The 26,722-nt window shown below is 35.6% G+C and overlaps 2 protein-coding genes and 1 long non-coding RNA gene across 4 annotated transcripts; 2 read left to right on the forward strand and 1 right to left on the reverse strand.

Moving 5' to 3' along the window:
* Positions 1-1,131: 1,131 nt before the first annotated feature.
* On the reverse strand, positions 1,132-3,589 carry LOC105962729 (exocyst complex component EXO70H1). The gene has a single exon (XM_012987054.2). The coding sequence runs from the start codon at positions 3,314-3,316 to the stop codon at positions 1,412-1,414; it is 1,905 nt and encodes a 634-aa protein (XP_012842508.1). The 5' UTR covers positions 3,317-3,589; the 3' UTR covers positions 1,132-1,411.
* Positions 3,590-18,318: 14,729 nt separating this feature from the next.
* Positions 18,319-21,949, forward strand: ERCC1 (nucleotide repair protein). 2 transcript variants are annotated; one of them, XM_012987051.2, is made up of 10 exons: positions 18,319-18,519; positions 19,121-19,425; positions 19,526-19,610; positions 19,923-20,026; positions 20,294-20,393; positions 20,483-20,559; positions 20,805-20,904; positions 20,997-21,068; positions 21,155-21,223; positions 21,471-21,949. In XM_012987051.2, the coding sequence occupies exons 2-10, from the start codon at positions 19,190-19,192 to the stop codon at positions 21,771-21,773; spliced, it is 1,146 nt and encodes a 381-aa protein (XP_012842505.1). In that variant the 5' UTR covers positions 18,319-18,519; positions 19,121-19,189; the 3' UTR covers positions 21,774-21,949. The 2 variants fall into 2 exon arrangements, with proteins under 2 accessions (XP_012842505.1, XP_012842506.1); XM_012987052.2 differs by having other exon boundaries at positions 18,380-18,519; positions 19,137-19,425.
* A 3,126-nt stretch (positions 21,950-25,075) lies between these two features.
* On the forward strand, positions 25,076-25,803 carry LOC148770208 (uncharacterized). Its single transcript, XR_016031572.1, has 2 exons — positions 25,076-25,212; positions 25,354-25,803. It is a non-coding gene; the product is annotated as an uncharacterized LOC148770208 (long non-coding RNA).
* Positions 25,804-26,722: the final 919 nt, after the last annotated feature.

A 26,722-nucleotide genomic window follows, 5' to 3' on the forward strand; every position in this document is an offset into this window, starting at 1 on the left:
CCATTGTGGATGCTCTTACATGCTACAACAAATAGTATTCTTAATGGAACACCGATTACATTGTTGAAGGTTGAAACATTTGTTTAATATTAAAAAGAGGAAAAAAAGAAAAAGAAAATAAAAGGAATTGAAAAATGAAAAGTATTAGCCAAATCTCACTAATAGTCCATCATCTTAGTATTTGAGAGTAAACTGCAAAAACTACCCCTGTGTAATCTCGAAATAGCAAAAACCCCCCTGTGATAAATAAACTAGCAAAAACCTCCCCCGTGAAATTATTTAAATAGCAAAAACCCCCCTATGGAACTATTTGAGGGTTGACTTGATATAAAAAGACACAAATACCCCTGGAGTCTTGCAATTAATAAATTCTTATATTTTATAAATATTTTAATTATTTTATTTAAAAAATAATCAATTTAGTTGTTTACTATTTTTTTTTTAATTTCTAAACAAACAAATTAAAAATAATAAATATACATAAAATATGTATATATATAAATACATTTTGAGGGACAATTTTGTCATTTCAAGTCTAAAAAATCAGCTAGGGGGGATTTTGCCTTTGACTAAATTTCAGAGGGGGGTTTTTGCTAGTTTATTTATCACAGGGGGGTTTTCGCTATTTCAAGATAACACAGGGGTAGTATTTGCAGTTTACTCTAGTATTTGATCCCACTTTAGTCCACTGTATCCCGATTTTCTCATTATCATCCTTCAACTCTACAATCTATTTCAATATAATTCTTTGTTGTATAACTTAGTAACTTTAAGGGAATCTTTTATTTATTGGACGAAATATTATATTCTTATAATTATTTATAATAAATCATAAATAAATTAATAAATACTAGAAAAATATATATAATGGAATTAGTTATATTAACATAAAATCATAAAAAATATAAATAAATTTTTGATAGAGAATATATCTAGATGATATATTATAATTATTTAAATATGTTTCTAAATTCAAGTTATTTCAAGTCATATATCCAAAACAAATGATTCATTGTATATTAATATAAATTAATATTTCGTAAAAATATTAGGTTTTAAAGTTATATTTTTGTTGGCTGTAAATATTAATTTTAAATCACAAATTTTATCATTTATTGAAAAAAGTCACAATTTGTCAAAAATAATTCTAACAATGGAATATTCAATCCGTTATTAAAAAGATTCCGTTAAAATTAACAGGTCTAAACACCAATGGATGATAATGAGATGAATTATAGAGATGAAGGATGAAAATGAGACAATTGAAACATGAGGGGTTAAAGTGAGACTAAAAATGAAGATGAGGGACCATTAATGAGATTTGGCCAAATTATTAAATATAGCAAATTCTGAAGAAAGGAGCGGTTGATTTGATTTGTAGTACGGCGCCGCCGTGGGATGATGATGATGATCAAAGACATCGGTACAATCTGGACTGAGAAGAATAATCAAAGGAGGAAGAAGAAGAGTTGCCGGAAACCAGAGCAGGCGTATGGTTATGGAACAATCCCGACAAGTAATTCCCCAAATTATCCGGCGAATATCTCACCAGAAATTCTAGATCCATCTCCCCACTCAGTATCCCCAAATTGTTATCGTAGAATTCCCGATACGCCGCCACCACTTTTCTCTCTATCCACACTTTTATCTCCTCCGCGAGTTTCGGATCTGCAACAACCCACGCCCTCTGCTTCCTGTACGCCGCCTCAAACTCCGAGTTGAATCTCCTGAAATGTCCTTTGATTGTTGCATTTCGCGCCGCCGCCGCCGATGATTCTTCTTCGTTCTCCTCCGCTGCCGGCGGCGGCGGCAGAGACGACACCACTTTCCCCCACGCCACCGCCTCGTAGTTCGCCGCGTACAGCTTCACCTTCTTCCGCAGTTTCGACAGCCACTCCTCCCCTAGCAGGAGCTTCACCGCCGTGGTGCTCACTCTCTCCACCACGAATTGGATGTTGTTCGCCAGAAACAGATACGACAGCGCGATGTCCTTGTACAGCTCAGCTTTGCTGTCGAGCTTGCAGAGAAGCACGAGTACGATCCACGCCAGCCGGCTCGATACTCCGGTGGCCGGAGCCGTCGGGCTGCCGTCGAAGTACGACTCCGGAAAAGGCGACTGCGCCGCCCTCTCCCCTTCTTCGTCGGAGTTTAGAATATCTGAGAGCACTCCGCTGTTCTCCGCCAGTAGAGCAACGTAACTCATCACCGAACACGTCAGCGGGTGGACCCCACCGCCCGAGACCACCGTTTTCGACGAGTTTTTCTGCACCGACAAGACGAACTCCGAAATAATCGTTTGAGCAGAGTCGCCGAGCTTGTGCATCGCGGAAAGAGCTTGTAGCTTCACAGGGGAGAGAGACTCGTACGAGAAGATGGACTCGATTTCCGGCCACATATCCGAGATTGTTTCGAAAAGATTCATCATAACCAGAATCTTCTCCGGCGATCGTTTGCTCTTAGCCACGAATTCAGGGAATTTGAACAGGTTCATCGCACCTTCCATTGTGGTATGCGCGCAACATGTTTGTTTAATTGTCTCAGAGACGGCAAACACGTGATCGCACAACAGCCTCTCCCCGCGGAAAAGCGTCCTCACCACAACCTTTGCTCTATCAATCCACCTGTCAACTTGGTGCTCGAGAGCCCTTTGATCCATCCTGTTGATTTGTGATTGGCTGTAGCTTCCGATCCCGAGTCGGTACAGTTCTTCATCGGTTATCGACTTTCTTGTGAGTCTGTATATTTTGCTACACTCTTTGCTATATCCAGAGCTAATCATAGTTTCTGAAATCGCCTTTAAATCCGCCATAGCTCTTTCAGCTTTCGACTCAACACGGTCTAATTCTTGAATCTCATCGTCTGAATTACTTAAAGACAACGATCGTGAAAGAAACAATGAAGATCTGTTCGAAACCGATTCGGGATTCAAGCAATCCCTGTTGATCGATAGGATGTAGTAGAATTCCTTCTCGAGCCTAAGCATGGCAATTTTCATCAACTTGTTTGCGAGGACGAGCTTACGGTTATTGGAATCGGAGCGTTGGGCGACCAAGAAATGCATTGCCCTCCGAAGCTCCCCTACGGATTTGGTGAATTCGTTCGCCTCGTTTCGATTTTCGTGGAAGAGTGAGGTGAATTTCTTATCAAAGGAAGGGCTGTTTGGATCCCATTTGGTGATGAGGGTTTCTGCGTTTTCGATGTTCTCTTGCATCATTGATTCGGAGAATGTTGTTTGTGGAAACTTTGTAGGAGAGAAGTGATGATTTGTGGATTTACGGGGTGTGGTCGGTCGAATTAGGAGCCCGTCTATCGCCATTTTCTGATTGTTTAAAAACAAGGTGAAGCTCAAAAAATTTGAAGTATGAGTTTGTTTACTTACATGTTTAGTGAAGTTTGTTGCTTATAATATAGTAGAGAATGAAGAAGGTGAAGGAAGAAAGGGGAAGTAGTTTACAATTGGGGAAGTTAAAGAATTGACTTGGAAATGTGGATTGGACTGACATGTTAATTTCCAATATCAAAAGATCATTGACTTAACAATGGGCCCAAAAAAAATATAAATAAAAATTTGGGTAAATTTCACTTTTCCCCCTAATACTTTGGCTCGATATCACTTTACCCTCTTCTATTCTCGATTGCATCGATTTGACCCCTGCACTTGAAAAATTGTCTCAATGAAGCCATCGCCGTTAGTTTTCAAACATTTGACCTCAACAAAGGTCTGAAAATTACAAAATAGCCACTCCTCTCAGTTTAAATAATTATAAAAGAAAAACTAAAAAAAATAAAAATAAATCGTGGTGGCCGTTGTGGTCTATGCTTTCTTTTTGTCTTGATTTTTTTTTTTTTTTTTTAATAATTATTTAAAATGGGAGGGGTGGCGTTTTTGTAATTTCAGAGATTAGACAAAAAATGTCTGAACAACTAACAACGACGACCACATTGAAACAATTTTTCAAGTACAGGGGCAGATGCAATCGAGAATAGAAGGGGTAAAATGACACCGATTTAAAGTAAATGGGGGAAAATGAAAGTTGCCCTAACAATTATAGTGGAATTAATGTTAATATTATTTGGGGTTAATTTGTATATTGGCCCCTGGTTAAATTACAGGTCGCTATGATTTTAGATGCAAAATTATTCTGATCTTCCTTTCTAGATAGTCCCCTATGTAAGCCTAAATTCAATTGGTTAAATGACAATTTTCACCTTGCCTTTGACGATTTTAAAATTTTCATTCTCACTTCATTTCGTTATCCCCTTCTTCAGGGTAAATAGCATAAAACCCCCCTGTGTTAAGGAAAATTTGCACGAAACTCCCTTGTATTTTTTTTCTTGCGTAAAAGCCCCTTGTGTTTTATTTTATTTTGCACGAAATCCCCTTTCCGTTAAAAATTAACACCGTTAGCTATAAATGGGGTTTTATGCAAGTTTTTTTGTAACATAGGGGGGATTTGGTGCATATTTTCTACCATACATGGGGATTTTATGCAAAAAATAATTTATTTGTTTAAAATTTAAATTATTTTCTTAAATTAAGTCGAATATATCTATTAATTTAAAATATGGAATTAAGAAAATAATACTCGAGATGGAAGTTGGAATAAATTCTCAAATTATTTATGTTCTTTTCACATATAATTAATCAAGAATAAATTATACACATATATAATAATTCTAATAAAATAATTATATAATGTAAAAATTCAAAATGCATACATTAATAAATTATATCATATAAAAATTGATTTAAAAAAAAATATTCACCACACCTTTTAAATTTTATTTTTCATATTGTATTTGAATAAATGATTTCAATTTAATTTTAGAAAATAATATGAAATTTAAACAAATAAATTAATTTTTGCATAAAATTCCCTTGTGTTGTAGAAAATATGCACCAAATCCCCCTATGTTACAAAAAACTTGCATAAAAACCCATTTATAGCTAACGGTGTTAACTTTTAACGGAAAAGGGGATTTCGTGCAAAATAAAATAAAACACAAGGGGGTTTTACGCAAGAAAAAAAACACAGGGGGGTTTCGTGCAAGTTTTCCTTAACACAGGGGAGTTTTATGTTGTTTACCCCCTTCTTCATATGTGTGTTTTGTTGGCGTGAGCTGTCAAGAGAGATTGTAGTGATTTCTTTAGTGTGTGAATCCCGTGACTCAGGGAATTAACTTGATTGTAGCAATAATTAGTATATATCCATATATATATTTCTTAGAGCATATAGTTTTTTCTTATATAAAGAGATGTACAGAATGAGTTATGATATATGAAAAAGAGAGATTATTTTAACATGGTATCACGAGCCACACAAATTCTGGCCGCTCAATAACCCTACTTTTATTTTTTATTTTTTTTTGCCATGGATGACTCCGGCGATCTGAATAACCCCACCAACACGTCCACCTTATCTGAATCTATTCTTGAATTAACTACCAGGATGACTGAGGCCTTGAACAAAACTCAGTCTCCCACAATAACCACCGAAACATCTGCTGCTCCGATCGGCATTAAGTTGGACGGCTCCAACTATGCTCTATGGTCCCAGGTCGTCGAGATGTATATCTCCGGCAAAGACAAACTGGGATATATAAATGGTGACTACCCCCCTCCACCACAAACCGATCCGTCGTTTCGGAAGTGGCGCACTGATAACGCCATTGTCAAAGGATGGTTGATTACTTCCATGGATTCCTTTTTGATCGGTAATTTTATTCGCTTTCCTACGGCAAAAGAGGTTTGGGATGCAATTGCCACTACATTTTTCGATGGAAGTGATGCATCGCAGGTGTACGATTTGCGACGACGTGTAACTCGTATGAAGCAAAACGCCGGCTCTCTTGAAAAGTACTATACTGATCTACAAGGTTTATGGCGTGAGATAGATTTTCGCCGACCAAACCCCATGGAATGCAGCATTGATATCCAACACTATAATCGACTTATCCAGGAAGATCGTGTTTATATTTTCTTGGATGGTCTTGATGATCGGCTCGACAAAATACGAGGGGATGTTTTACAGATGAAACCATTCCCCACGCTTGAACAGGCATATGCCCATGTTCGACGAGAGGCTATTCGACAACAGGTGATGGTCAACCATGATACGAATGGAACTCAGGGGGCTGTTTTGGCTTCCAAAGCGCTCACGTTGGGCCACTCTGTGCGTGGAAGATCTGCAAAAACACGCATCTCCGCTGAGCCTCTCAAATGTTCGCACTGTGGAAATCAAAAACACACTCGTGAAAATTGCTTTCAATTGAATGGATATCCAAATTGGTGGAATGAGCTTCAAGCTCGTAAACGACGCGATACAAATGGAGAACAAGGCAAAGTTGCTATTGCTGCTGCAGAACCGCACCTTTCTCTCATACAACCAACAAAAATATCCACGGATAATTCTTCTACCTTGAATTCAGGTATCTCTGGACTTGCCCACTTTACTTCTGATATTGACTCGGAACGTCATGCATGGCTTCTTGATTCCGGAGCCACAGATCATATGACCTTTGATGCCACAGATTTTTTTGTAACGTCTGTACCACGACGCACAAGCGTAGCCAATGCTAACAATGTTATTTCTCCGGTCACTGGAGCGGGCACTGTATCTTTATCTCCATTGCTGCATTTAACCGACACTTTACTTGTTCCATCTCTTTCACATAAGTTATTATCCGCCAGTCAAATTACTACCGATCTAGGGTGTGTTATACTCATATATCCAAATTTTTGTCTTCTTCAGGATATTCTCACAAAGGAGATAATTGGGAGTGGTACTAAGAGAGGGGGACTATACTATATGGATGACGTCAGTATTGGTCAGGCACATCATATGCACCATCCGAAGGCTACTCAAGAAAACCAACTTTGGCTTTGGCATTGCCGATTGGGCCATCCGTCTTTTCCGTATTTGAAGCATGTTTTTCCAGATTTGTTTAAGCATTTACAGATTTCTGATTTGAAATGTGACACTTGTATTTCGGCTAAGAGTCATAGAACTACTTTTCGATCGAGCATGAATAAAAGTGACACTCCATTTGCATTAATACACTCGGATGTATGGGGCCCTTCGCCTATCTCTAATATGTCGGGCTTTCGTTGGTTTGTTATATTTGTGGATGATTGTACCCGTATGACGTGGCTCTACTTAATGAAACACAAAGATGAAGTTTTCAGTATCTTTGAAAAATTCCATATTATGGTCCGTACTCAGTACAGTGCAACCATTCAAGTTCTTCGCTCGGATAATGGTGGTGAATACGTCAATAAACAATTTCAAGCCTATTTTAATCACCATGGTCTGATCCACGAAACTTCATGTTCACAAACACCCCAGCAAAATGGGGTCGCGGAGAGGAAAAATCGACACATCCTTGAGACTGCACGTGCCCTTCTCGTTGGTGCTCATATGCCCAAACGTTTTTGGACTGACGCCATCTCTACCGCAGTCCACCTTCTTAATCGAATGCCGTCCAAGGTTCTGTCCTTCAAGACTCCACTTCAATCTTTGTCCACATATGTGTCGCTTCCCACAATTTTGATGTTACCTCCTAAGGTATTCGGGTGTGTGGCATATGTGCATCTCCATAAGAACCAACGAACTAAGCTTGACCCATGTGCAGTGCGATGCATTTTTCTAGGCTATGGCATACATCAAAAAGGATATCGGTGCTATGATCCTGCCACCCGACGACTCTATGTGACTATGGATGTGCAATTTTTGGAAACCGATATGTTTTTCTCGGCACCTAATTCTCGTCTTCAGGGGGAGTCACATGATGAAGACTTGAAATGGTTTAGATATGAGGAACCAAATGATTTGAACTTGGCTAGCCAAGAACCAAATGAGTTGAACTTGGCCAGCCAAGAGCTTGACAACTCTGCTCAGAATTTGCTTGATCAAACTGAGCCCAACAATTCAGAAGATCAGAATGATGATGCTGATATTGCAGAGCCTAATATATGTCCCAGTGCAGATCATGAGACTGAATCTACCGAACGCATATCCCCTCTCTCTGAAGTACCACCCGAATCATCTTCTGAGAATACCCATGAGGTAAGCACTTCTACTACTCCCATACATAATATTGATGTAGATACTTCTGTGGGATATATTTTACCAACCAGGAACAATCGTGGCAAGCCACCAAATCGTTACTCTCCAGAATTTGAAGGACGAAAGGTGAAGTATCCAATCGCTAATTATGTCTCCACTAAGAGACTATCTGATCCGGTTAAGAAATTCACGCATGATCTATCCATGTGTAAAATTCCCACCAGTGTCCACGAGGCTCTGGAAAATCCAAATTGGACCCGAGCTATAAAAGAAGAAATGGAGGCACTGCTAAAAAATAATACATGGGCTCTCGTTCCGTTACCTGAAGGAAAAAGAACTGTGGGCTGCAAATGGGTGTTCTCTATCAAACACAAGGCCGATGGGTCTATTGAACGATACAAGGCGAGGTTAGTAGCGAAAGGTTATACTCAAACATATGGAGTTGATTACCAGGAGACTTTCTCACCGGTAGCTAAGCTAAACACTGTTAGAGTGCTACTGTCCCTTGCAGCAAATTTGGACTGGCCTTTGCACCAATTTGATGTAAAGAACGCGTTCCTTCACGGCGATCTCGAAGAGGAGGTCTACATGGATGTCCCTCCAGGTTATGCATTGACTACAAAGGTTGAGGTTGTATGTAAATTGCAACGGGCATTATATGGACTAAAGCAATCACCACGAGCATGGTTTGGACGGTTTAGCTTGGCAATGAAGAAATATGGTTTTCAACAGAGTAATTCAGACCACACGTTATTCTTAAAGCATCAATCGGGTAAGGTTACGGCTTTGATAATTTATGTAGATGACATGATTATCACAGGTAATGATCGAGAAGAGATCTCCCGACTTCAAAAACAATTAGCAACTGAATTTGAGATGAAAAATTTGGGAGGACTCAAGTATTTCCTTGGAATTGAAGTTGTCAGATCTAAACAAGGTATATTTCTTTCCCAACGAAAATACATTCTAGACTTGCTAGCCGAAGTAGGAATGTTGGAGTGTAGACCTGCAGACACTCCCATTGTTCAGAATCACAAGCTTGGAGAATATCCAGACCAAGTACCAACAGATAAGGCACGATATCAAAGGCTAGTCGGTAAACTCATTTATCTCTCACATACACGCCCTGATATCACATATGCTTTAAGTGTCGTGAGCCAATTTATGCACAATCCAAGTAACAATCATATGGAAGCGGTGCTTCGCATACTTCGGTACTTAAAGTCGTCTCCGGGCAAAGGGCTGATGTTCTCGAAGAATAATAATCAATTAGAGGTTGATGGTTATTCGGATGCGGATTGGGCAGGCAACATCACGGATCGGAAATCCACCTCAGGATATTTTACTTTTGTCGGAGGAAATCTTGTAACTTGGAGAAGTAAAAAACAGAAGGTGGTGGCTTTGTCAAGTGCTGAAGCCGAATTTAGAGGAATGGCTAAGGGTCTTTGTGAGCTTCTTTGGCTAAGGAAACTACTCATTGAGATTGGTTATCCTCCCACCTCTGAGATGAATCTCTTTTGTGACAATAAATCAGCAATTGCTATTTCCCACAATCCTATTCAGCATGATCGTACTAAACACGTGGAAATAGATCGACATTTCATCAAACAAAACCTTGAAGCTAAAATAATTCGGTTTCCATTTGTTAAATCCGAAGATCAATTGGCGGATATTCTAACGAAAGCTGTGTCAAGCAAAGATTTCAACAGATCACTTGACAAGTTGTGCATTCGGGACCTCAATGCATCAACTTGAGGGGGAGTGTTGGCGTGAGCTGTCAAGAGAGATTGTAGTGATTTCTTTAGTGTGTGAATCCCGTGACTCAGGGAATTAACTTGATTGTAGCAATAATTAGTATATATCCATATATATATTTCTTAGAGCATATAGTTTTTTCTTATATAAAGAGATGTACAGAATGAGTTATGATATATGAAAAAGAGAGATTATTTTAACATGTTTTTATCGATTTTTTATGGAATCTTCGACGTAGAAGAAATATTTCGAAGGTTTCATGGCTTTATCTGCAATTATCTAAGAGGGAAGGTTTGAGTAATCTTTTCATCTATTAAAATAGTGGCTTCCAATTTAATTAGTAATTATCTCATCTAATTGGAGGGTGTTTGACTAAACTTATAAGCTGTTAAGAAAGAATTATAAGAGCTTATTAATCTCTTCCAAATTGAAGATTTTAATTTTTTTTTAAATACTCGCTGAAGAGCTTTTAAGAATTTTTTTTAAAGTACCACTAACCCAGCTATTTTATATTTAAGATTTTTAATGAGTAAAAATAGCTTATAAGCTCATCTATCCAAACACTATAAAATCATAAAAAATAAAATATAACAGCTTATCAGTTTTTAAAACAACTTATGTCGACTAATTAGACTTGTCAAAAAAACAAGTTGCAAGTAGTCTAGTCGAAGTAAACCTATATATAATTTTGAGTGCGTTTGCCTAAGTGACAAGGAAGCAATCTGGAAATGATATCCTTCTCTCTACCGGCCACTAACTTTAAACTAATAATTTCCTTTTCTTAAATTCTCGTCAAGGAAACCTGCCTGTCTTATTCCCCCATACCAAGACTCAAAGTCTTAGGCCCACTAATTTCATTATGCATCTTTGACATTTTATTGCATGCACAATTACATTCTTTGATTTCTAGCTATTTGTAAACGAATAGAGTCGAGCAGAACATGTATAGTTGTTCATGTTTGGTTGAATCTTTTTTATCTAAATTTTATCAGTTTTATTTGATGATATGTCGAGCTTCGAGTCGATCAAGAACCGAAGATTCTTATATACATATTTCATCAATTTTTTTTTTCCATAATCGGATCTTCATAGCTGATTAATTTAACGGAAGTATGCTTGTGTTTTTTCAAACTTAGGCCTCGTTTGGTTGGCAAGATAAGATTAGCCAAGATAAAATTAAATAATCTAATGAGATCCAATTATTTTATTGAAGCTTGAAACGTCCAACAAAAAAAATTCATTAGAAGGCAAGATAAGACAAAATAAACCATGATTATATAATTTTGGCGGGTCGACCCGCCAATTTATTGAGAATACCAAACATCAAATTAAGTCCAACTATTTAGTTAATCATGACTTATCTTGGCAACCAAACGGGGCCTTAGTTCATTATTTAATAAACAAAGTTCACAGTTTGAATAATTTAATCCTTTTATGTGCGTCATTAGCAAATAAAGTCAGGCTCGACAAACATATATATTGTATTATTTTTAACAAATTCAATTTCAACATGATTATATTAATCGATTTCGAGTCTAAGTCAACCAGCTATTGTGAGGATAATTAAAAGGATGACGAAAATACTTATAAATTATATAGGAATGACGAATAATCATGTACGTAGTAGAATACATATAGGGTGCATTTGGATGGAGGGATTTGGGGGAGGGATTTCAAATCCATAATAACAAATCCATCGGACTTGTTTGGATTGAGGGATTTGGGGATGGATTTCAAATCCCCACCCCTCCTTTTTAGTTGATTTTGGAGCAATAGTGATGGATTTCAAATGACTCCAAAATTGGAGTCATTTCAAATCCATTCTCCAAATCAAATCCCTCCCCAAATCCATCCATCCAAATGGACCCATATATTTTTTTCTTAGAAGAGTAGAGAATACATATATTTAATTAGAATAAGAAAGGAATTTCATTTTCAATATTAATAGCGTGGAAGTCAAGTAGGATCTAGTCAGTCTGGGCCTCTGATCTATTTTATGATTATTTTCTTTGCTAAAAGTATGTAAAAATGAAGGGCAAATGACATATAGACCCATAATAAGGGACTTAAATATACATATGTTCGGATAGAAAAATAATTTCGCAAATAAACTATTTTTTATGTTTTTTTTTTGTCTAAAATACTCATCATAATATTATTTTCATAATTATACACTAAGTTCATCAATATTGCACATTGAGCCCATATTCGAACAAATACTTCAGGCTGTCCATCCCACACTTGGTTAGAGTGCTAGCACAATAAGTTAAAACAAATAACAACTAAAGTTATTTTCTTGTTAACTGTGATCAAAATAGATCTCTGATCAAGATAGATCTCTTAAGTTTGTGCTACAATCGTTATTCCAATGGAGTTCCCATATCCATCTATATTCACTACTAGAAAATCATGATTTAGCAACGGCAGCTAGCGACGAACAAAACATTCCGTTGCTAAATAAGTAATTCGTGACGGGATTAGCGACGTAAAACAAAATCGTCCCATCGCTTATGGAGTTTCAGTGCTAGCAACAGATATTAGAGACGAATGATAAATCCGTTGCTAAAATAAATATTTAGCGACATAATTTGGTGATGGATAATAACTTGTTGCTAAAAATAAATATTAACATCATATGTAGAGACAGTTTAAAGGACCTGTTGCTAAAATAGATATTTAGGATTGCTGTTTTTAAATTTAAAATATAATATTGAGAATTTTGTACTGTTATCATTTAATTATTATTCTGCTTTTTTTTTTTTTTTTTTTTTTTTACTTTTTTTATTTGATTATTTTAATTAATATTATTTATATATATTTATTTTAATAATTATATTGTAATTAACTATTAAAAGTGATGAAATAAATTATATGTATAAAAACTTAATATCATTTGTTACCTAAATGAATTAGGCAGAAAACAAACACCAGTAACACGGTTTTACTCTTTTATCCATTATTTAATTAAAGTTATAGTATTAAGTATTTACGTATTTATTATGTATAGCAATAACAACACTAGATTTACAATAAAATATTAATAAATATTCGGAAAGATGTAAAATTTAAAGAAAGATATGTCCAAACCACAAACAATAGCGGAAGCAAAATCCACAGCCGAAGCCCTAATTTTTACAGAGGATTCTCTCGATTGATTGGATGTCCAAGTCCTGATTTCCAACTATTGATGTTTTTGTACCGAGTGTTCGGAAGAGGTAAGGAACCCAATTAGTTTATGTATGTGATTGTAGTTTATAATGTATTGCCAGGAATATCGATATATCGGGCGTGGTCCAGTCGAAAAATGATTTCTGTAGCAAATCCGTAATTTCAAGGTAGATTTCATTCTTAAATTTTCCTCAATATTTCTCTTTCTTTTTGCAGAAAGAAGTTGTATCGGGTATGAAATATTCACTTTCTTACACAATTTGTTTTATTAGGATTTCAAGTTGTCTTTTTTAGCTTAGCGTGAATATTTAGCTAATTACATATGTCTTGTCTTGGACTACTTTTGTGTGCTATGCAGCTAGTATTCAGGATGTCATCTACGTGATACAAGTAAACCACAAGCATATGTCGATTGGAGAGACTGGAGAAACGGTGTGTGTTGCACTTACAGAATATGATTGATGTATTTTAAATTTTGACAGTGTTTCAATCTTGATTTCAAAACAATAGTGCTACACTTTGTAAAACAAATTTGTAACATTGTATGCTGAATTTTTATATATAATTGTTATTTTTGGTATACAATATATATTAAATATGTATCAAAATAAAAATAAATATATATATTTTTTTAATTGTTAAAATATTTGTTGCGACGGATTTAGATACGATTCAATACCTATCTAAAGTAGCGACGAATTTGGCGATGGGTCATTCGGTTTCGACATTACTAACGGATCTGGCGACGAGTCATTCTATTGCTACAGTAGCGACGGATCCGGCAACGGCTTCTCTATTGCTAAAATGTAGCGACGGATTTGCGCACGTCGTCGCCAAATTTAGCGACGTGCCGTTTAGCGACGGTGTTGGAGATGAGCATTATCTGTTACTAAATCTTGATTAGTGACGGATTTTTACTTCTTAGCAATGAATTCGTCCGTTGCCAAATCATAATTTTCTAGTAATAGGGGCGGATCCAGGGGGGTTTTCTTGGGGGCTGAAATATCGGGGTAATTTAAGAGAAGATTTTTTTTTTGTTTTTATCATTTTAATTATTCTTGTAATAAATAATCCTATTTCGTATTAATGATGAAACACCTTAGCATTCTATATCTTTGTCCCTTGCATAAACATGGATATAGTCCTTACAGGTATTATAATTACTTATATTTGATCTATTATGATCATGAGATATTTACTTAAGTATTATAACTGTGGGATCGTTCTAAGTGTTGTAATCGGTACGTGCATGCATGACTTAGAGAATCGAATTCCCTAATCATCACTTAGTCAGCTCTGGCCAGAGACTTAAAGATTACAAACTATGAGAACACACAAGACATCCAAGACTATTCTAGCAATCGAATCCCCGACTACAACGCACAAACCTCCCACTAGATTTTGGACTACATGAACATTGGCCCTTGGGGCGGCCCTCGGTGAAATTCAGAGACAGTTCACAATACAGCTAGTCCTCTAGTGAAGTCACAATGATGTCTAGGTCTTAAGGACTAATGGTGTAAAACTATACCATAGAGATCTCTACTCGATTATTGAGAACCACTTATAGATTTCTAGGATTAGGGAGTTGAATGAACTCGTCAACTTACGAGCACCCACTTATGCATGCCGATATCACAATATCGTTTACTGATGAGACGCAATACACATACATTAAGTGCTAGTCTCTTAATGGGAAAGGCCGATATCCTCATTGGTAGCGTAACCCTTCGACTAGGAACACGGTTTAACGGTTATGATATTTAAGTAAATATCTCACGATCCTAAAAGATCAATTACAAGTAATTGTAATAACTGTAAGGACTATATCTATGTTTGTACAAGGGACAAATATATAGAATGCCAATGTGTTTTATCATGAATACAAAAAAAAATTATTTATTACAAGAATAAATTGAATGACCACAACCACAAGTTGGCTTGTTGGTCACCTACCCTAACAATCTCCCACTTGACCTAAAGCCAACTACCCATAAATCGTAATCCCATCGACTCTCGGTGTTTCTCGTGGACCGACCTTGGTAAAGGCTTCGTGAAGGGGTCTGCTACGTTCTCTTCCGATGTGACTCGTTCTACTTTGACTTCACCTCTATCAATGATCTCTCGGATCACATGATACTTTCTCAGAATATGCTTGGATTTCTGATGAGATCTCGGCTCCTTAGCTTGCGTCACGGCTCCGGTGTTATCGCAGTACAACAGTACTGGATCATTAGCATTAGGATTAACACCCACTGCTTATGTACTCGAGTTCATTGAATAAACGGTCAAAGATAAAAATGTTTAATCTTTGCATAATTAGATGTCAATACGATTGAGTCCAACATTCATAATTGGGAATTATGAATGAGAATAAGGAAACGAAAGAACTAGGTAATCATCTTAGTGAACTTTCTAAATTGGGAAGTTTCCACATATAGTAGGTCCACTGAATTATGGTTTCTAGTTTTAGAAATTTGAAATCGAGATTTGGCATTCGTAATGACGAGGACGTTTCAATGATTCAGAAAATATAATTGTTATAATTTTCCAATCATTGGTTTATGAGAAACGAGCAAAGAAAAACTAACGAACTTAAGTTGTTGGGCCCGATCCAAGTTAAACTCGTTAGGGCTTATATATAAGACACTATAAATACAAGATTTATAGTTCTTGTACACAAGCAACAAAACCCTAGACGCTCATAACCTAGTCCGGTGCCATCTCCACCGCGCCGCCGCCGTCGCCGGAAATCAGCGCCCTCGCGCCGTTTGTTCTCGGTACTTCTTTTTCTTTGTTTTATTCTACCGTTTAATCTGACTTTTGTGTGTCTAGTGCCACGTACTAGTTGAACTCGGTATACGAGGTGAAATCCGAGAGGAGGAAGACAAATGAGTCAGATCACCGAGAAGCCCCCGCCGAACCGCCGGCGCACGCGCCCTCACGCGCCGTCCGAAGACAGCGTGTGATTCACACGCGCCGCCGCTGCTCGCGCGTCCGTCGCTGCTGCTCCTCCTGACTGTATAGATTGGTTGCAGTTTGCATCAATCCGAAAGTTCGCCTCACGCTTCAAGAAGTAATTTTCGGATCCAATTTTTACTAGGTGTTAATTTAAAATGATTAAATTAAATGTTGATATTTGCAGTATGTTTTTCATGAATGTCGTTCTGTAATTGTACTGCGAGCATACTACGTGATTTAATTAACGAATTAATAATATGCATGTTGTTTTTAATTTTTGCTGGAAGCATTAAGGTACGCAATTAATTGCTATTATGGAGTATGTGTTTATATGATTAAATTCATTTTTCTTATAAAACTTTTGTTTTCCTCTGCGTAAACATGTGCCTGATTCCCAACATAATCGCCACCACCTTCTTATTTGATTCTCAATCAAGGTCTAAAGCTCAGATTCAGGGCCGATCCTGGGTGGGGCGAGCAGGGCCCACGCCCAGAGCCCAAATTTATAGGGGCCCAAATTTTGAAAATTTTAATATATATACATTATATATTTTGATGTGTAAATTCTTTTTATTATTTTAAAAAAAAATATTCTTGTATTTTTTTCAAAATTTTGTTTTACTCTTTTATTATTTTTTTCTTCTTTTTTATAAGTTTAAAAATAGATTACAATTGTTTTTTTCTTTTTATTCTAACCTTTACACAAAAGTTTTTATCTAGACATTAATATTTTCAGACTTCTATTTATGAGAATTCTGTTAATAAATAATTTATTCATATTATTTCATTAAGCTTAAGATGTGGGGAAAAAAAAAATTCGGACGTTGCCCCCGAACTATCGAACAATTATATTCTCGCCCCGAGCCCCCTATTACGCCGGACCGGCCCTGCTCAGGTTCCCTTCCCACAGACGACGCCACTTAATCGCGCAAATTTGCATGCGGTCAATTTTCCGGTAAGAACTATCTCCTTTAGACCGCCGGAGGAGATCTTCGAGGAAGATATATGGCTCTGTTGAAATTACTATTTGGGAGATAACTGCTGCGAAAAGTGTGTGTTGGTGTTATTTTTGTATGTCCAATGATCTTGACAGAATCCTACTATTTGACCTTTTAACCAAACAACAAAAATATTTTACTTGCAATTTTCATCATTACACTTTTATTTTACTTAAATCAAACAAAGCCATAATGAAACTGGATTAAGAGATTTTTTTTTTAACTTCCCTCCAACTCCTTGCCAAGTGTTTTGTGAAGTCGGTAAATAGATTATATATTAAAATTGTATTTTATATGTTATTGTCATACTTATTGATATTGCTAAATTGGTCGAACCAATTAGTGAATTCGATACTCTACATTGGGCTTGAATCCCCAAGGCTCAAGGGCATGGCCGAATAACGAGGGAACTATAATAATAGCCCGGCCCGTCAGGACCAAGATTTTGAGCCCATAACAAGCTTCAACATTAATTAGAATTATACCATAACTAGAAATTAGATTTGGACTTTAATTTTGACTCTACTACCAACCTAATTATAAATAGACTCCCCTTCCCATTCTAAAAGGTACACTTTGATTATTCACTAGAGCTCTCTAGAATTCGTGTGACCTGTCTTTGGTTTTGACTAGACACCTGACTTGAGCGTCAGAGAGGTTTCCGCTGGAGGTACCACCGACTTAGTTCACGTGTCGTTATTTTGCAGGTTTAACGCACAGCCATCCCACTGCTCGCTAAGAGGCTTCAACCTTACCTATATCACCTACCCCTACTGTGCACGTGTTCCCATCCGATACACCCAAAGTGAGTGATAAAACATCACTTATTTATTCAAATCAAGTGCCAATTTGGGGTGATAAAGATTGAACTTGTGGATCCATAAAATTTATTAAATTTGCGGAAAATCCTTCTTAAGGATTGAATTTACACATTTATTGAAAGCGCATGGTTTCAATATTAAGAAAATTTCCAGATTTAGATCCAAAGTGACATTTAACATGAGGAAACAAAGATGACCTAAGTGATACTTAATATGAATCGGAAAGAGCACTAGAGTAACATACTTAGACCGAATATGAATGGACGAGAGTTATAAACTTCTTCTCTATCTACCTTTATATTATTTATTGAATACTTCCATATCACAAAGAAATCTCTCGTATACTTCCATTTCTAACGGTGCTGGAACTATGATAACTAATAAATCGGGTAGTCGATCACCGTTTTAGCCAAAAGGTGAAGTAGGGTACGCTTTGCGTAGCAAATCGTAATCCGAGGGGGCATTCTACTATTTTTTCAATTTTAAGGGTGCAAAATGTCAAGACCTGTTATTTGAGGGTACAAATTAACCAAATTTAAGTGCCTGCTTATTCTCTTGTAAATTAAAAAAAAAAAAAAAAGGAAAAAAAAGAGGAACTTGTTAGTTTCAAGGGGGTAATCAACCATCTTCGCCATCAACTAATAAATAAATAAAATAAAAAAGAAGTCTGTCAGTTTATTTGCTCCACCGTCTTCCAACGGCGTCGGAAAGGAAGTCGCCGTTGCCATTCTTGCTCGGCCTTCATCCAAGGTGCTATTTTTTTTCCCTTTTTCATTTAAATTAGATTTTATATGCTGCTAATTCGTGGAATATAGTGAATTTGCTGAAACCCATCCATGGTTATTATTTTTTTAATTTCTTTGTAACTTGCTGCTTGGGCTTAGGTTTTCCCCAATTAGTTTTCGTAATTGATATTCATGATTTCTAAGAATTGCAATTATTTATTGTTATTAAATTGCTTGCAATAATTTGTTGTTATGTGTTGCAATTTTTTTGATTTCACTGTAGATATAGTATGATTTCGGAATTATGAAAATGCCAGCAAAATAGAGCCATGATATATCTGTTTTCTGCTTCACAGTCTGTTTTTTTTTTTTTTTTTTTTTTTTTTTTTTGCATAAATCGAACTTTTTGTTGCACGACGCTTTCTCAGGCCGTAATTTCCCCTTCCGAACTTAGTTCTTAGACGCTGCACAAAATTATAACACTTCACATTATTCATTACTATTTATGTTATACGGATTAGCGCTTCATTCTACACTTTCTCCCCATCCCACTCTTTTCGTTACAATCCCGATTGTTTTTTTTCAATTAAAAAAGTGAAGTTCAGACAGTTCAGTGAATTTTGCAGTAATTTTCTCTTCCAGCAACCCAAGAAGAACATCTGCTTTTCTACAAATTAATTGGAAACTTAGAAAAAATGGAAAACCGAGGCGACCCTGAAAACCAGCAGCAGAATAAGAATACGTCATTTGCCATAAGAATACCATCTTACGAAGAGGTGGTGGGGAGCTCCGAACCAAAGGCACAATCTATATTCAATCCATCCCCTTCGTTTTCTCAGGCTTTCAATTTCGTAAAGAACACCGAATTCTACACAACCCCTCCACCTCCATCAAAAGTTTCCCCTTCACCTTCTCACACGCCCGATTCAAGGTTCGATTGTCTCTCTATGCGTGTGACATATATGTGTATATCAGTATCTATATGTGGGCTATTCGTGTGGGATTGAAGACAATTATTTGTAATGTTTCAGGCAATTTGTTCAATCCGAAGCTCCATCGACTTTAGTTTCATCAACCGGTGGGAATCGGAACTCCATCCTTGTTAGCAATAGACAGGTGAATTATTTTCCGACGATCTTGGTCCTGTACATAAGTGAACTAATACAGCCACGCTTCATTTTATTATAAAATGCTAGATAATTCAAACTGTCAATGTAGCTCGTCAGTAATACGACTACTGGATGTAGTAGAACTTGGTGGCTGCTAATTATTGTGTGTCAAAGGCGTGTTTGCCTTCGACCTTTTTAATTGTTTCTTGAAATTTTAAATCACTGGCCTTGCTTTCTATTCCCCGAACTTTTAAGCAATTCGGTGTTTATAAAGTGGATGAAATGACTATGTTTTTTTTTTGTTTGTGACGAGTTGCAGAAAGGGAACCCTTTACTGAAACATATTAGGAATGTGCGATGGGCTTTTGCGGATATTGTCTGCGACTACTTGTTGGGCCAGAATTCTTGTGCGCTGTATTTGAGGTCTGATGTTGAACTGTATTTAATTAATTAATATCAAACATATCTGTTGTGGTTCCATAATGTAAAATACAGTAGAACCTCGATAAATTAATAACCTCGATTAAATAATAGTTTCTCTCGGCTCCAACTCGGTGAAAACGTGTTGAATTACTAACTCGATAATTTAATAATTTCGCTAAATTAATAGAATTTCTAGTCCCGACTGTATTAATTTATAGAGGTTTAACTGAATTCTGTTTAATAGAGTTTCTTGTTGGTTTCTTTCAGTCTTCGCTATCATCTTCTCCATCCAGATTACCTTTATTTTCGAATAAGGGAACTGCAGAAGAACTTCAAGCTACGTGTCGTATTATGCCATGTTGATGTGGTAAGCCTTTGGACCAATCAACTTTTTTTACGTCTTAATTTTTTTTTTTTTTTTCGGGTTCTCTAATTTTCTTGATGGTTGTGTACCAGGAAGATGTTGTTAAGCCTTTACTCGAAGTCACAAAAACAGCTCTACTCCATGACTGCACTCTCTTATGTGCTTGGAGGTATATCTCTTTTATATCATCGTATATTTTACGACTTGGTTTTGTTCGCTGAGTGGAAAGCAAATGTACGTAACTAATTTAGCATGGCTTTCTTTTTGTACGTGAAAGAAAACACAACCTCGTAAAGTATTCTGCATGAAATTGGTTCTCACTGTTTTCTGCTTACTGCGTGTCTTAAAACGATAAGCTTCATTCGTCCTTTTCTTTACTGTCATCTAATTGCTATCATTTTTTTTTTTTTTCAGTTTGGAAGAATGTGGTCGATACTTGGAGACGATTAAAGTGTATGAAAATAAATCGGCTGAACTTATTCAGGGACAAATGGACATGGATTACCTATCACGGGTATGAATCGTATTGCTCGACTATTTGTGAATATTTTTGGGAAAGCTCACTATAATGATGTAACGAAATTTCAATTTTTTTTTCTGTTACAGTTAAATAACGCATTGACATCGGTGCGGCATGTGAACAAAACAGATGTTGTTACTCTTGGGTCTACATTTGGGGTGAGCCCGTGATTTATATTTGTCATATAATTTGAGTACCGTTATTTTGGTGCTTGTGTACTAAACTAATATTCTACCAATTACAGTCTCTTTCTAATATCATGGATGCGTCGGTGGACGATCTTGCTCGTTGCCCCGGCATAGGAGAACGAAAGGTAATTTCAATGTTTTTCCGTTCGTTACAAAGTGTATTTCATGGGATTTCTGTTTGATGCAGATAATCCTGTACGCATAAATTAGGCGAACTTTGCAAAGTCTTTATTCTCACACTTTCTTGAGATTAGCTTCTGGATATTACACTTCATTTAAATCGAAGATTTAAAAAAGAAATAAAAAATAACTATAAATTTTTATAGCCTTTTGCAACCTTTTAATTCTTGCATAATTCTGAAATTACGGCAGGTAAAACGGTTGTATGATACTTTCCATGAGCCATTCAAGCGCGTAGTTCCGAACCACACACCTATTGCAGAAAATCCTATTGACAACCTTGCCCCTGAAAGTGAGAAAAACGAGGAGGAGAAGGAAACTGTAGATGAAACCAAACGAAGAAAAAAAGAGGAACCAGTAAGTGTAAAATCCGCACTGAAAGCTGCATTTGCAAAATACGGTGAAATTGGTAGGAAGAAAAATACAGAGTCGGGAGAGAAGATTGTTGTTGCTGCTGACCAAGTCGATAACACTAATGAAGATGTTTCAAGTTAGTTTTTCGAGATCTAAAGGTGTGTAAATTTGTCTTTGAATTGAAATTTTAGGAACAATTACGGGTGTGGTCGATTTTCGATCTTTCCATAAACAGTCTGGATCACAAGACATTAAATTTGTATTCTGTAATATTTACATTATTTATTCATTTATTATATATTCATTTAGTTTATTAATCCATTTGTGTATTCTCTTATGTGGCTTTATTCTATACTAATATTGTGGCGATAATAATAAAAATGCACTTCCCCAGCAAATAATATACAAATTCCACGTTTTTGGGGGACGAACCTTGAGTTTGGTTAAGCAAAGCAAATCAAATTTTTTGTTGCCAACGATTTTCACGGGCATAAAAAATTACTTTAGCCGCGTATAATCTCGAAGGAGAGACGAATCAATGGTGGCAGTGGTTCGAGCGTGCGAACATGGGTGATCGGATCACGGGGAGGCAATTTGAGAAAGGGGTTCTTCTGCGCTTCGGATATGGAGATTACGAGGATCTAAACAAATCTATATGTAAACTAAGGCAACGAGGGGGGTTCCGCAAATACCTAAGTGAGTTCAAAAAACTCATGAATTGCTTGCCCAGTTGGAACGAAGATGCTCTAATGGGGGCCTTCATGGGTGGATTGAAGGAGGATATTGCAAGTGAAGTACGATTATTTAAATCAAGAGGGTTGTAGATGGCCGTATAGTTGGCAAAGAGGAAAGACAAGCAACTTCATTTGAATCGCAAGTGTGGAGGATCGAACCGCGGTCCGTCTAAGGTTACCCCAGTAATTGGCGGTACGAGTCCGACGAATGGAAATCCAACAATGGGAGAGGTGCGTGGAATCTCATGTGAATAAATTCCAAATAGTTCCTACAGAGGGCGCCACTTGATGGTGTAGGATCTAAACTCTCAAGACCTCCTTCCAAGCCCAACTTCCTTGACCGCGGGAAAATCACCCGAGCGCCGGTCTTTCGCCAGAGAAGATGAATTCGACTAGCGGAAAATATAAATTTAAAGAGATAAAGAGAGAGAGAGAGTTTGGAAGCGGGTATCAAAGTCTTATTCATTGTTGAATCAACGTGTCCTTCATCAAATTTATTACAAGATTTTATATAAGGGACAGATTACAAATAAGCCCATCGTGTGATACTTATTTATAAAGTAGTTCAGACAAAAACTTCTTTTACAAAAAAATTCTGACATTATCTAGAGGAGGTGTAAATAAGACTAAAATACCGCTTCAAATTTTAATATGCTTCAATTTCATCCTTAAATTCAATTTAACTATAATTTGACCACAAACTTCATAAATTGTTCAATTTTGACCCAAAACTAAATTTGAATTACAATTTCGTCTGTCGGCGCTGTTTACCGCCGGTCTCCGGTGTTGACTTGTTTTTTTTTTTAATCCTGTTTTTTCCGCCGGTTTCTGGTGTTGACTTTTCAATTAATTTTTTTTTTCTTCAACATCTTTTTACCAGTTCAAAAAGTAATATGACTCTGGTTGACAGTCATATTAACTATATTACTTTTTAACACAGTTATATTGACAGTATTAGTGTTTAACACTGTAATATTAACTCTACTACAGTTTAGTACAACATTACTCTCTAGCACAATAATATTAACACAACAAAAATCACTATTATTGTGTAATAGAGTAATATTAATATATTGACTAACAAAGGCAAACATAATAAAAAACCAAAATAATTAATATTGATGTGGTTGACAGTAATATTACTGTAACACATACAGTAATATTACCGAACGACAGTAATATTATCGTCAACCACAAATATTATTGTGTTTATAGTAATATAACAATAGTAGACATTAATATTATTAAGTTAATTGGTCAACAAATCAAACAAAACAAAAAAAGTCAAAAAAATAATATCGATGTGGTTGACAGTAGTACTATTGTGTTTACAGTAATTTTAACGTAAAAAACAGTAATATAATTACGTCGACTTGTCAACAAATCAAACAAAATCAAAAAGGCCAAAAAGATAATAATATTGTTGTGGTTGACAGTAATTGTACTGTCATTCACAGTACAATTACGTAAATGTGCTGTCATTGACAGTATAATTACGTAAATGTACTGTCAATGATAGTACAATTAATGTCAACGACAGTATAATTACTTTTAGTGACATTGCAATTACGGTCAACGTCCAGTGGCGGGGTAAAAAAAAAAAGGATAATTTTTTCAGTGAATTTTTTTTTAAAAGTCAACGCCGGAGACTGGCGGCAGAAAAAGAAAACAGAGAAAAAAAAAAGTCAACGCCGAAAACCGGCCGCAAAAAGAAAAAGTTCAGAAAAAAAAAATTAAAAAATTAAAAAGAAAAGGTCCAAATTGATTTTTTTGTGGTCAAAATTGATTACATTGAAGTTAAATTATGGTTACAATTAGGATTGGGTTTAAAGGGTTTGAGGTAATTTTGTCATATACATTCATTTTTTCTTTATTTATTTATACCTAGCAATTTCCCCCGTGCGATGCACGGGATATTATTTAAATAGTGAAAAAAAATCAATTTAATACATAATAAGAAAATATAGTACACTAATATAGTAAAATTTAATAATGTAGTATTATTCATATTTTATATAACATTAGTTTTTTAAATCTTACATATTAAGACTTATAATCCAAATAAATAGACTAAGATTTAACAAATCGAATTTCTAGCTTTCTCTTAAGATTTGAGATATATTGATAAAAAATAGGAAATTAATAATTGCTAAAAATTATAGTTAAAAAATTAGAAGAGAAAAAATAAATAATTACATAAATACTAATAGGTAGGATTTTTCACGAGTTAGTTTTAATTTTGATAATTGTTAAAAAAAAATATAGATAGAAATTAGTAGAGAATAAATAATAAAAATAAATAATTATAGAAATACCATTAGGGTTTTTTAGGATTGCCCAACGTTTCTTTTTTTATATATAAGATATAAGATACATATTAAATGTATTAGCTTATTGGCGAAAGAGATATAACCCCGTACATTAATAAATATGGTTGGTCAGGGACTCATGCTTAAAAACCGCAATGGAGAAAACCTAAATACATAATATGTGTTTGGTACAAGTATGAATATGTATGATTTTGTAGATATGATGGTTTTATCAACACCGTAACTTTGACCATTTAACATTGAATTTAATTACGATATTTTTCATATAGATATAGTAAATCTTTGACCAAAATATTCAACAGGATTTCCCCAATATAAATTCTTGTAATCATATCCACCCACAAATCACCTCTATAAATAATGTCTGAAATCAGAGAGTGTGACATAAAAACAAATAAAAAACAACAACATCAATCTTTTTAATAGTGAAAAAATTTGAGGTGGAAAAGATGGGAAGAGGCATCACTTATACTTTCCTTTGCTTCATTGTTCTTATTTCCCTTGTTATTCCCAAAGGTATGATAATATATAATGTTGTTATTGATAATATATATAATGTACTAATCAAATATATATATATATAATGTTGTTATTGATAATATATGTAATAAAATAATTAAAAAAAATATTAATAAATGATTTTGTTTTGAATATAAGGTTTAAGTGACGATCATGCGTGCCCTCCAAAAAAGATTGAGATTGTCCAAACTTATACATCGAGGACAGAGTGGAAGGTGAGCGTGAAAAACACCTGCATCTGCACTGTTTATAACGTGCAACTTCTGTGTCCTAAGTTTGAAGCTGCAGTGGTTAGTAAGAAAGACCAATCACTCATCTCCGAAATTGACAAGAGCGGTAAATGTCTTCTTAACAAAGGCGGTGTACTCGTTGGAGAAGCCATCTCTTTTGCCTATACCGGCGACCGTGTCGATTTTGCACTCGATACCTATTCTATTGCATGCTCCTAATTATTTCCTACATACTATTTTTTTCTTTAATAAGTTTTTTTCGATGACCAAATAATTGTAGGTAATAATATATGTTTTATTATTACCCCTTCTTTGAGGAATCATAATAAAATAATTATATTGTGCGTGTTGGATTGAATGCCCTTTTACTATTATTTCACTCTTGCTTCACCATTTCTTATCAAAAAACTATACATGCATGATTGATGATACAACTACTAATTTAATCTTACAAAATCTTTAATCTTCAATTCATAAATATAACATAAGGAAGAAATGTAATAACTCTATAGTTAAATAAAAAAAATAATGTTATTGGGTGATTTTCTCGCAATTTTGAAATTTAGCTTTCCATTCTCGACAGTTATAAAAACGAAATTATAACAATAATAATATAAGAGAATGAATATTATTTTCGACCTAGTCGTAAAATTTCTGAGTTATGGTATAATACATTAATGGATATTACAAGTAGCTAGCCAATGTGCATGATATATACAAGAACATATGACATTCAAAATTTGCTAGTAATAAATAGTAATAATATTACATTAATATAATTGTAGCCCATAAGTTAATTTCCTATATAAATAACGGAAATTAGTTGGTTTAGAATTTCAACACTCCTATACAAAAGAAAGAAAGAATTTCGACACTCGGTTAAAACCAACCAAGTGTTGGAGAGAGGGATATAGAGATAAAAAAAAATGGAAAAAATGGAGTATAAATAATAAACATGATTGTAATAAAGGAGGTGATATTAGCGGTGACATTTTTACAAATGCGGGTTTACGATAATTCTCTTAACTTTTATATTAGAAATCGTCTCAAAACCTATATTATTGTAGTGATAATGGAAATGAGTGCATCGGATGAGGATTGAGATACACAATTCAATAAAGTAAAATTTGTTCGTTTTTGTTCTATAAATCGGGAAAACGTTGCTCATAACCAAAATGGGCGCCGAAAAGTAATTTTCATGCCCAATCTGGACGCGTAAAAGACCGATCTGCGCCCAGAGTGGGCGCCCGGTTGACCTTCCCGCGCACGGTTTGGGC

This window comes from Erythranthe guttata, chromosome 6 (genome assembly GCF_056151865.1).
Source record: "Erythranthe guttata isolate IM_541 chromosome 6, IM_541, whole genome shotgun sequence".
Taxonomy (NCBI): Eukaryota; Viridiplantae; Streptophyta; class Magnoliopsida; order Lamiales; family Phrymaceae; genus Erythranthe; species Erythranthe guttata.